The sequence below is a fragment of the Antennarius striatus genome, chromosome 18, assembly GCF_040054535.1.
Source record: "Antennarius striatus isolate MH-2024 chromosome 18, ASM4005453v1, whole genome shotgun sequence".
Lineage (NCBI taxonomy): Eukaryota > Metazoa > Chordata > Actinopteri > Lophiiformes > Antennariidae > Antennarius > Antennarius striatus.
In genome coordinates, this window is record NC_090793.1 from 6,353,266 (window position 1) to 6,365,307 (window position 12,042).

A 12,042-nucleotide genomic window follows, 5' to 3' on the forward strand; every position below is an offset into this window, starting at 1 on the left:
ATGAGCAACTTATAAAGGGGTGCCTTGCTCAAGGGCACCTCAGCAGTGCTTGTGAGGTGAACTGGAACCTCTCAACTACCAGTTCACACTACGAAATTTTTCACCCTATGTGGGTCTTGAACCGGCCACCCTCCAGTCCCCCGGCCAACACGTAGCGGACTGAGCCACTGCCACCCCAATTGACATACTACTTTCTTTTGCTTATCACCGTTTTTGTTGAAAATGAGGGGTCTATGATCTGTTCTATCAGTCTACTCATAATTTCTTTTAAATAATTAGTTTGAATGTATTAATTCAATTTGATCCACTTTAACTGGCAAAACATGCAAACGCGATGTAATGGACATATCATCATTTTTTCGTATGTACGTTTTATACATCTAGTGTACAGCGTTCAGACCAGTTCTAAATTGAACTTGAAGTATTTTTATTTGTACTATTTTAATCAGTATTTTTTTTAAAACGATCTGACGACTTCTTTCTCCTCTGACTGTCCTAATCTAACATATGTGAAAGCGTCTCTGAAAACCTCAGATTTTGTGGCCTTTTGGTGAGCATGAATTAAAAACCTTAGCGCTCAAGTGTCGCCTGTAGGATTTGAAGGCTCCTCATTGGTTGGAGGCGCGCTGTGCCCCGCCCCCCCCTCCTCTTCCTCCCGTGTGGTTTTACGCTTTTGATCCCAGAGGCATCTCGCGTTTTACATTCCTGTCATTCCGACCTCAGTCCCTCCTCGGTTACTTATTAGCGCCGCCTCCTCTCGCCACAATCATTTCACAGCAAGAGAAGACTGCGGTAGTTCGTCAGGGGGGAGGAAGATGAGGCGCGTTTGAGTCGGAGAAACTCGTGGAAATCGTGGAGTTATTGTGAATTTTACAGAGTCGAGAGCGACGCTTTCGGTGCGATGAGCGAGTGAGCTGGTAAGAGGAGCGTCTTTTTGTGTCTTCAGCGCCACAGGGAAATTAAAGTTAAAGTAGCTACAGTGAAAATTGTGATAGTATAATGTTGTGCTGTTAAATAAACGCTGTTTTCTGTGTTTTCAACAAGTCAAATATGGTAAAAGGTCAAGGATCAGGATATTTCGCTGTGTGGTTCTTGTGCGCTTTTGCTCCCCCCGCGAGATTGGAATTTTTGGCGCATATGCTTTTTGCTGTGGAAAATGTCTCCGCATCACTGTTGTCCCTGTTGCTGATGAACATTCAAGTCAGGGACTACTTTCCAACCAGAATTGAACAATAATCACTTAATTCTGCTCATTTTTGAAAAGAAAAGTGTTTAAAGACCAGAAGCCAACGGCGGGTCTCCCCTGTGTGTGGCTGGTGTGTTCCCACATTGAACTATTGGTTGTCCCCTGGTGAATGTTCAACATGGAAGTGATTGTACCCTCCTCTCCTTCTGCTCTATTTCAGGTTTACAGCGACTTCATATGAACAGTATTCTTTAAAAAGAAAGAAAAAGAAAGAGCTCAACTGGTTTTCAAAGATATAAACGTACACACTTTGGTATGACGTCCCCAGAGGAGCCGTCTGGCACTGTTCTGCACCGGCTCATCCAGGAGCAGCTCCGTTATGGAAACCCAACAGATACTCGCACCTTATTAGCCATCCAGCAGCAGGCCCTGCGTGGAGGCAGCAACAGTGGTCCCAGCAGTGGAGGTGAAATGGGCAAGAGCCCGCAATCCTCAATGGAGAGCCTCACTCAGGAGGAGCTTTCATTCCCTCAGCTCTCTGCTAGGCAGGAGCCCCAAGGCCAGGAGCACCAGGGTGACTACCAGCACTCGGAGAGTGGCTACCAGCTGTACCAGCTGCATGGAGAGGAGCTACCAACTTATGAGCAGGCCAAGGCAAACTCACAGTACTTGGCCTCCCACTGGGCCCCGAATGCAGTCATCAGGCAACTCCAAGAGGGGACGATGCATGATGGGGCCTTCCATGAAGAGACAGATCAGATGGAAATGAAATGCACCCATGTGCGCTCACTCAGTGACCGTTGCATGCAGATATCGCTTGATAGAAATGATGGATCAGCCAAAGAGGAGGCCATCAACAGTTCTTCTCACAGCTACCCAGAGCTTCCTTACTACGCGCCGCAAGGCCCTCAGAGCATGGGCCAAAGCCTGGACAAGGGCAACCCCCCTCCTGAGTACTCATGTCCAATCCAGGGCAAAGGATTTATCCCTCATCATGTTCAGGAGCTGATGCAGGAACAGCAGCACAGGTACGAAGACAACCTGGGAGGACATGATCATGTGTTCATGTTTTTAAAATGTCTTAAACATGACATCATGTCATGTGGTGTAACTTCTGTATTGGAGCCAGTCTAGTAATGGCCTCCTGTGCTCGGGTTATTGTGTTTCACATGCGTAAACACATACCTATTGAAATGAGTCACAGCATTTTCGGCATGCTGCTTCACATTTCCTCCTTTAAATACTTAAAGGAAAACAAGCCCAGCCTTGTAGGTGCTTGCCATGCCCGGCATACTGGAACAGAATAGTTTCTCATGTTGACGTTGCTTAAAGAATATTGGTCATATTCTTAAATTCTCTTTAGCAACTGGAGATGATTTGTCTAAATGCTTTGGGATGGACTAGAGTGATATTACAGATGCCTCGACCATTTTATTCTTCTTAGCCACAGCAACATTTTTCATTCAAGTGAAGCAGTTACAAATTTTATTCTTTAAGATACAACACTGTTTTAACTCTACAATGTCTTCCTCATAGGTTTGTCCGGTCTGGTCAGCTAGCAGAAGTCCCTGGCTATAACACATTTGCCAGTCTGCCACCTGCTGGCCTGGAGGAACCCAACCAGGTGGAGCTGCTTCTGATGGAGAATGAGAGGCTGAGGCAGGAGCTGGAGGCGCACAGAGAGAAAACTGGCCGTATTCAAAAGGTTAAAAAAAAAAAAATGTTCAAGTTGATATCTGTTACATGCTGTGATGAAGGAATAAGACAAACTTTTAATTAGATCAGCAAGTTTTGCATTTCACAACATCCACTGCTCATTTTTCTATCAATGTGAAAGGAAGTTTTCAAATCTAGTATTACATTGACTGAATTCAGAGGAAAGGCCAGACTACAGCTTTCATTCCTGCCATCTGTCTATGAAACTCATCCGCGGTCATCAGTTGCTTCCTTGGCCTCCAAGTCCATCATTTGTAAGGGACAGATGAAATCGCAGCTGCCACCTAACATACCACAAAGTCACAAACAGAGGTCACAGCTTGCTACTGTGTTTACACACTCTCTTTTGTGTGTGTGTGTGTGTGTGCGCGCGCGCGCACGCACTTTGAGGGAGGCCATAGATTTTCAGTGTAATCTAGGGCTTGTCAGACAGCAGTCAATAAGGTTGCGACCCTTTGCTGATGGGAGTGGGGATGGGGGGTTCATGATAGGTGGGTGGTGAGCTGCTTTGTTAAAAAAGAAAGTGAAAGGTCTCTTGTTTTCTGACCAAGCAATCAATTTTCTGTTTTCTTATTATTTCCATTATTGGCTCAAACAATTTGGAAATAGAGGATACAGCCTTGGGGACATTTGACACCTCTACTCTCTGCTGGAGTTATGTCACGCGACTCTTGTCTCAGCCTTCAAAAATGATAATTGTCAGGGTTGGAAAGTTTTCCCCATCAGGCCACAGCCCTGGATAAACATGTGTCTGTGACTGCTATAATGGTGGGTTGCTCTTTGCTGTTTCCACAGCCCAGGCACAGGCATGCACACCTTCTCTCTACTGGCAGCGCTCCCTGTGTGTGTGTGTGGGTGTGTGTGTGGTTGTGTGTGTGTGTGTGTGTGTGTGTGTGTGTGTGTGATAGTGTGCTTTGCATGTGTTGTGGACTCACACACCTGGAACTAGAGCTATCAGTCCTTAGGAATGTAGATATAAATCACTCTCACAGGGAGTGGTGCATACTTGAATTCCTTCTCAGAACTGTACACACACACACACACACACTCACACACATTGGGTAGTGCGTGCACACAGTCATACCCATATGCATAATGTTCTTATGTAGAGTAACAACAAGAAACATTCCATCTCCCTGGCATGTGAAGTAGGTTCAGCAAACAAATTCCTCTTCTCCCCTGTCCTATTTCTCAGATCTTCACACCTGTCCTTCAGTCATCACCCCATCTCATCTCTTGTTCATCTTGTTCTTCCCTTTCCAGTTGGAGCAGGAGATCGAACGCATTTCAGAAGCCTATGAGACGCTGATGCAGGGCAGCGTTAAGCGGGAAAACCTGGAGCAGACGATGAGGAGAAGGCTGGTGGCCGAAATCAGAAGGCTACAAGATTTTAACAGAGACCTTCGAGGTACTTCCATGAGACATAATATCATATAGTAAAGTCCTTTACCATAATATCATATCCAGAGTTTTTAACTTTTGTAGTGTGACTTACATTTATTATTGCTTTGCAGAAAACCTGGAAAATGCAAGGACGCATGTCGCAAAAGAAGTAGAAGTGGCTGACCATAACCAGCACATCATGGCAAAGCTGCTGGAACAAAGTAAGTGTGTGATTTAGTTTGGAGACTCATCTCCTTGGTACTCTGTCAGATCCTTCTTTGTGATCAGCATGTTTGATTGGAACTGTAGCATAGCAAAGAGCTTCTACAGCTAAAGACAGGAATTTCACTTGCATAACTTCCACTTATTTAGTACCAGGGCTTAATAATGAGGGATTCAGTCCAAACACCTTTTTATAAAGGGAAACTGGCTCTAAATCACAGCAGTGGTGGAAGTGTAGGAAAGGGGGGTTCCCCCACCTGTTGTTGGTGTGATTTATGTCGACTGTTTAAGGGACTGGACCCAAGCAGGGTGCTGGTGTTTGCACGGCTTTGATGAGGAATGTTCTGTGCTATGTGGGTCAAAGGGATATGGCGACCCCCCCCCCCCTTCCTTTCCTTCCTCCTCTCAGCATTCCAGAAGTGCTTTGCCAAATGAGGCACACTGACCACCATATAGCAGCTCTGATTCTTATTACTAGTGATTTCTGTCTTTTTCAGATCCTCCTGTAGTTTTGTTATGCTTATATTTCATCATGGCATGTTGTTGTTCAGTCCAAAGATCATAACATTAACCCAACCACTTGTCTTTATTTTACTGTGTCTCAGATGAGGAGCAGAACATTGAGAGGGAGCGTGTAGAGCGGGAGGTGCAGCGATTGCGAACCACTAACGAGGAGCAGACCGTCAGGACAAAGCGACTCGAGGAGGCCCTGGACGCAGCTCGTGGACGGGGGCGTCAGCTTGAGGAAGAGTTGAGGAGGAAGAGGGCTTATGTGGACAAGGTGGAGAGGCTTCAGAGTGCACTGGCTCAGCTGCAGTCAACCTGTGAAAAGAGGGAGAGTCTGGAGATGAAGCTACGGACACGACTAGAGCAAGAGCTGAGGAGTCTGAGGGCACAACAGGTGAATACTAAGGAAAAAAAACAAACAAGTAAATGCCACCAGTTTGTTTGTGTCCATTAAGTATTTCTAATCATTGATTCCCTGCATCTCAGAGACAGTCTCAGCCACCAGGACTGACCATGAGCTCCCTCCAAGAGCGTCTACGGGAACGCGAGGAGCGGATCCTGACCCTCGAGACCGACATGGTGCGATGGGAGCAGAAGTACCTTGAAGAAAGCACCATGAGGCAGTTTGCAATGGAGGTGGCTGCCACCGCTGCTGCCCAGAGGTAAAGATAAAAAAGTTTCTCTTGACATTCACTGGGCCAGCTTATACATGGTTATTTTTTTAAAGCTGATTTGAATACGACCTAATCCCACAGTGATATCTTTTCATCTGCAGAGACACCACCATTATTAACCACTCGCCTGGCCACTCCTCCAACAACAGCTTCAATGAGGACCTGCCAGTTGGTGACCACAGAAATCAGGAAATGGAAAATAGGTGCATTCCTGCAGCATAGTAAACTCTTGTTGCCACAAATATTAACATTTTTTTGACACCTGTGTCCTGACACGTTCTCTTCATTGCTGTGTTTTGTAACAGGATCCGCGCTCTTTATGCTCAGATCTTGGAAAAGGATGCCGTGATTAAGATCCTGAATCAGAGGCTGCACCAGGACCAGGGGCGTAAAAACGAGCCGAGTCCCCGTACCAACCTCCTAAATACATCGGGTCCCTGTCTCCGACCGGCTTTCTCCACCCCGTCCATCTGCACCATCCCAAAAAGCAGAGGTAAAGAAAATAGGATTGCGCTTTGTAATAATTGAATGTGAATAACATCTTTTCAACTAAATTGAAAACCGGTGATGAATCTTGACTTTTTTTTTTTGTCGTATTTTCTATTAGGTAAGAGCCTCTCAGATGATCAAACGTTTCCAGGCCGTCAGTTCTCTCCTCAGTCCGATCATGGAATGCTAGAACGCCCAGTGGAGGGAAACAAACCAACAGAGGCTGCCAACAAAACTTCAATCAACAGCAGTGAGTTTTCTATCAAACCTGCATGACGGTGTTTTTGCAGCGTGAGCCAATATTTCATTAGTTAACTATTTACTCAATGATTGGGTGTATGAATACAGTCTTCTGTTTGCTTTAAAGCAGTTTGGGGCTGTGATTTCAGAGATGTTCGCATTGATTAACCATGCTGCAGCTTAACTGGCCAATCAGATACCATCTCTGCAGGTCATGGTCCATAATGTGGGCCTGGTGGAATGTTCATGGTTGGGAAATAATGTGAATCTGTCAACTGGGCACATTTTTCCAGAGGTTGTTTCAACAGTGGAAAACTCCTGTTAACCTTTTGCCATTGATAGTTGAAATATAGTTGGGAACATTTTTCCACTGTTTTAACCTTAAACCTTTACAAAGTTATTCATACCCTTGCTTTTTTTTTCCTTTTTTTTTTCAGACAAGGCAACATCTAAAAACTTGCTACTAAACCCCGTCAACGGCCTGGAGGAGCTGGAGTCAGAGGCTGTAGAAATCTTCATTTAAAGGACTGAGAATGAAAAAAAATCTTGACAATCTGTGAAGAGCACAAGTCCTTAAATAGAGAATGTACTAAACAGCAGATGGAAGAATGTCATGGAAAGAGGCTAATGCACATAAACAAAAAAGACTTTACATTTTAAAGGCAGAGCTGTGCTCCGACTGTCTTATGGCCTGGACAGCTGCTGGCGGTTGGCTGGGCTGGGAGAAAAGAAAGATTAACCTTCTGAGGTACCTGTACAGTATTGTGGACTGTAAAAGGGTGACATGTTCTCAGAGTGTATGCCAAAATATTTATATCCAATATATATTTCTACAATTGCTGCTTTCCCCACATTGTTTCCCCCTTTATCTATTTTTTACAGGTCAATTAAGAAGCTTGATATTTATAATCTATGATTTCCACATTCCTCAACCCTTAACTTAAGCTTCATGCGCTTATAAGTAAATATTCAACAAAAGGTCATCTCTGAGAGTGGCATTTCCCTCCACTCCACCCAAAAATGTGACGTCAATGTGAGTGACCTCATCCCCACCACTTAACTCTTTAAGATTTTCCTTTTTTCAGTTATTTAAGGTTACACATGACACACTGCTGATTCAAGTGCTCTCACTGCCCACGTGTCTGAAGTCTGAGAAGCTGGTCCCTCAGAGGCTCAGAAGCGTTCGAGCAGTGAGATGCTTTGCATGACAATTTTTTTTTTTTTTTTTTTTGCAAACTGACACAAACCTGGTGCTTTTGGTTTTAAATCGTGTTGTTGATTTCATCTTCTGTTTATTTTTCAGAGTATGATTGCATGTATGATTAGAGTATGTGAGTGTGTTTCCAGTGTGGTCCTGCTGGTCTGGGCACCACTTTTAAAATTACACCATCTGTGTTTTTTTGTTTTGTTTCCTGTGAGCTCTGAACTAACAACATTATTATTATTATTATTATTGTTATTATTATTGAAAAGATCTTTATATTGTTATTTTAGATATATTAGTGCTTTGAGCAGGATGCCAAAGACTTTCTGTATGTTTGTCATAAGTTATGTGCTGACAATCGCGGTTCTGTCAAGCTGTACACAACCAAGCGAGTGTTGACTTCAAATGGACATTTATGTGAACTTCAAACAGTATGCAACATTTCATGAAGCAATAAAATACTGTAATCTTTATTTAAGTCTTTTTCAGTCTTTTAAGCAACATTAAACTCTGAAGCAAGCAATCTCATTTATACTTAGGAGTTTCTATTCCAATCTGCTCCCGTTTCTCCTGTTGCCTCAGTCCTGTCCTCTTGTACCCTACAAAAAAAGCGCTGTCATTAATGAATACCAGATCTGCATTTTTTCAGGTTCAACGTTTTCATATGGCCCATCCTCTTGTTCTCCTTTTTCCATCAGGAGCATGCTTGACATAGGTCACATTCTCAAAAGAACACCTAGCGCTGAAAGTGACAAAAGCAGGTTATTCCACTCAAAAGCTGGAGAGATTGGGAAAACGTATGGATGGGGTGGCCAGGAACTGTGTTGCTGACACCAGTGACTAGGAGTGGGGGCGGGCACAGAATTCAACATCAGCTCAGCCACACAGAGCAAGAAATTCAGTCGACACTGACACCATAAAGTTGTCCAGAAACAACATTTGGAATGGACTACAAAAAGATCATGAACAAAATTGGACTCACTTCAAGAAGTAATAAAGACGTGTGCAAACGCACGTTTATTGGACTGAATGGACAATTCAAAACAACAATGTTCCGAAATAAAATAATTTAAATGTGACATGCAGTGTATGAATTTGGTTGGTGTTGCAATCAGAGATGTTGTTGATTTTGGGGACGGGAATTTTACAAACCAATGGCTTCTATCTGTCAACCCTTTTTTTTTTCCAGATGTTGGTATTGATGTTCCAAAACTGACAGAAGTTAAGTCTGGTGTAATAACCTCTGGAAAGAAAAAAAAGAAACTGAATAAATAAAAAAATTCCCAAAGTAGCCTCTTTTGCCATTTTAGATTCCTACCTGCATTTTTTTACTGCTGCTAATGATGCGGCATTCCAACTATTCCTCCGGTTTAACATACCCAGAGGTGCTTTTGGGCTACTTCAGTACATGCATTCATATGGAGATGAGATAACTAAGAGGTCTGTTGTGTGGTATCTGTTTTGGCAAAACACACACATACACACACGCACTGACTCACTCACACACATACACACACACACACACACACACACGGGTATTGACACTGACAGTGGGCCTGTTTCACAAACCAAGTTTAGTGGAAAATCTGGGTAAGTTAACTCTGAAATCAAGGGTTTCCGGTTTCATAAAGGGAGGTAACCCAGAGTAAGAGGAGTAACCCTGACCTGTTTCATGAAGCGAGGTAATCTGAACCTCTGGGTTTGTTACCAAAGTAATCGACTCTAAAGCTAACCTGGTTAGGTGCAGGTTTTATTCCACTAACCCAGGGTTTCCGTTCGGTTTCATAAATAAATCCATATTTTAGACAAATTTTAGAGGCCAACATGGCATGTCCGTTTGACGAGGATCCCATAGATGAAGTTTCAGCATTAATTATTTTGTACCGCGTTCAGATGTCCCGTCATATCCAGACAGTTATCTTTATGATCGGTACTGGTGATGCCCCGGATACATCACCCACACACACGCATTTAAACTTTAACCCCAGTTTGTCTATTTCCCTGGAGATACACCCATCAGAAGCATCAAGGAGGAGTTCCACAGGATTGCAGGTGAATGATGTAGAAATCTGATAAATTAATTTGAAATGATATTCTCTTAATGACATTGTGCTGCAACCTCAGAATTGGATTATTAACTTATATTTCTTTTAGGATTTCCCAATGTAATTGGCTGCAGAGATGGTACCCAAATTCCCATCGTACCCATCAAGGTACATGTAGACTGACCACTGATTCAACGTGTTAAAGATTGCATCACAAATAAACTAACATTTGCCCAGATCATATGTGATGCTGCAGACTACATTTCTGGTGTGGAGGTCTGGGTCTGTTCCTGACTCTCGGATGTATGATGAGTCTTACCTGAGCAGCAGACTGTAAAGTGGTCAGTACCCTAAAGATTTACACGATAACTCACTTGTCCCAATCGTTTAATCCACTCTGATGAATCCACTATACATTACAGGAGAGTTTGATGGTTTTTTTCTGGGGGACAGGGATGACCCATGCCAACCAAGGCTGCTGACCCTTTATTCTGACCCAGACACTCAACAGAACTTCAACTGGGTTCACTACAGGATGAGAGTCCGGGTTCGGGTGGAGATGACCACAGGCCTACTGAAAGCCCGTTTCCACTGCCTACGCATCTCAGGATGATTCCTGCTATCCAGTAGGCAGAGCAGTGACAGACACCATCTGCCAGAACCATTTCAGTCACCATCACCACCACAGCGGGCAATAAAAACATGCAATATATATTTCCTTTGGTCATCTTTATTTATTACAAATACGAAGTTAGTTTTTGTATCTTTACAATAGTTAACTAGTTACTTACTAGTTACATAGCATTAAAATGTTTAAACAGATTTCCTTATTTAACAGAAGTTGATATAGATGAGAGCACATTTATGTGCATGACAAGAGCATTATGATGGCGATAAAACAGTCAAACATCCACTTAATATTTACTGTACAATACAAACATAATGCGGCTGAGGTGGATCCCTAATGAGATGATGCAGAAGTCTGACCTGTGTGAACGATGTTTTTGTACTTCATTCATTTTTGTACTTCATTATCACTGTCACATATATATGTCTAAATATATGTGTGTGTGTTTTGTGTGAGTGAGTTACATAGGATGATTAGTGTCACTGGAAAAAAACAAGATCTATGTTGTGAGAGAAAAGTCGGAATTCCCAGATTTCATCACAGCAGCACCACCGGCTTCATCCCCATGTCTGGATTGGTAACACCTCATCATTGATGACGTGTTGTTACTGTACGTCATGTGCTGGGAAAAAAGCAAACACCTCACCTGCAAATTGAAATGACATGTGTGTGGTTTATTATTTTCTACTGTGTGAGCAACAGAGCCTGAAAATAAGTTTCTTAGAAATTAAAATCTTTGTTCAGCAGCACCAGTTCAAAATGTTCCTAGACTTGGAATCTCTTTCTGGTTGGATCCGTTGTAAAGTTATTATGACACAAACTGTCTGTCAGCAATCGGAACGCCAATGTGATCAATCCAAGGGATATTGACACTAACCCTAACCCAACCCATTGGCAGCCCACCACACTGTTTCATCCATTTTAAAACAGTGTTTCGGATCACACATTGATCAGAACCACTAAACTGTGTCACCTGGTGAATGGGGCACTTAGAGTTTTGGCGCGCTTCGTGTGCCAAACGTCATCAGTCACGTCACGTCACATGTTTGAAGCAGGCTCCGGAGCAATGTTTCACATGGGAACGCCCACCGAGTCTGGGGCATGTATTGGAGCACAGGAACAAAGTGGACATCACTAGCTCTCATTACTAAACCCGTTTTCTTCATGTTACCAGTTCTGGTCCGCTGCCTGTTGCCTGTTACCCTTCCAGCCCGCTTGCCTGCCTCTACTACCTACCTCCTGTTGACTCACCTGCTCAGCCTGGTCATCTCGTCTACCATCTTTGCAGCTGCAAGGCTGTTCCTCTTCTTAACATGTCCTCAAAGTCTTTATATGAATGCATTAAAATCTGTACTTCGACTGCCATAAAGCCCTGCAGTGCGTGTCTCGTCCGTCGTCATGGTCAATCGTCAAATCGGGGCTTCATTAATAGCTTTTTTTAGTGTTGTTGCACCTGTTTTACTGTGGGTCAACTTACTCTGGATTAACAAAACTAACCCTGAAAAGTGTTTGTGAAACCAAAATCCCTGGTTTTTCCAAGTTTAGGGTAAATCGACCCATAACCTCAGATTTACCTCACGGTATGTTAAGCCTGCCTTTGTGAAACAGGCCCAATGAGACTTCACAAAGAAGGCGTACATCCATCCATCCATTTTCTTCTGCTTAATCTGCCACAGATTGGCCGGTGATCTCTCTGTGTGACATGAAATGAGTCTCTAACACAAGAGACAATTTAGCACTTTTTAATC

General features: G+C 43.3%; 1 protein-coding gene across 1 annotated transcript; it reads left to right on the forward strand.

Annotated features, from left to right (window-relative positions):
• Positions 1-758: 758 nt before the first annotated feature.
• Positions 759-8,094, forward strand: LOC137612671 (angiomotin-like 2a). Its single transcript, XM_068341313.1, has 11 exons — positions 759-917; positions 1,407-2,214; positions 2,723-2,891; positions 4,166-4,310; positions 4,417-4,506; positions 5,113-5,408; positions 5,501-5,676; positions 5,790-5,891; positions 5,994-6,181; positions 6,296-6,427; positions 6,855-8,094. Exons 2-11 carry the CDS (start codon positions 1,502-1,504, stop codon positions 6,938-6,940), a joined length of 2,097 nt encoding a protein of 698 aa, XP_068197414.1. The 5' UTR covers positions 759-917; positions 1,407-1,501; the 3' UTR covers positions 6,941-8,094.
• Positions 8,095-12,042: the final 3,948 nt, after the last annotated feature.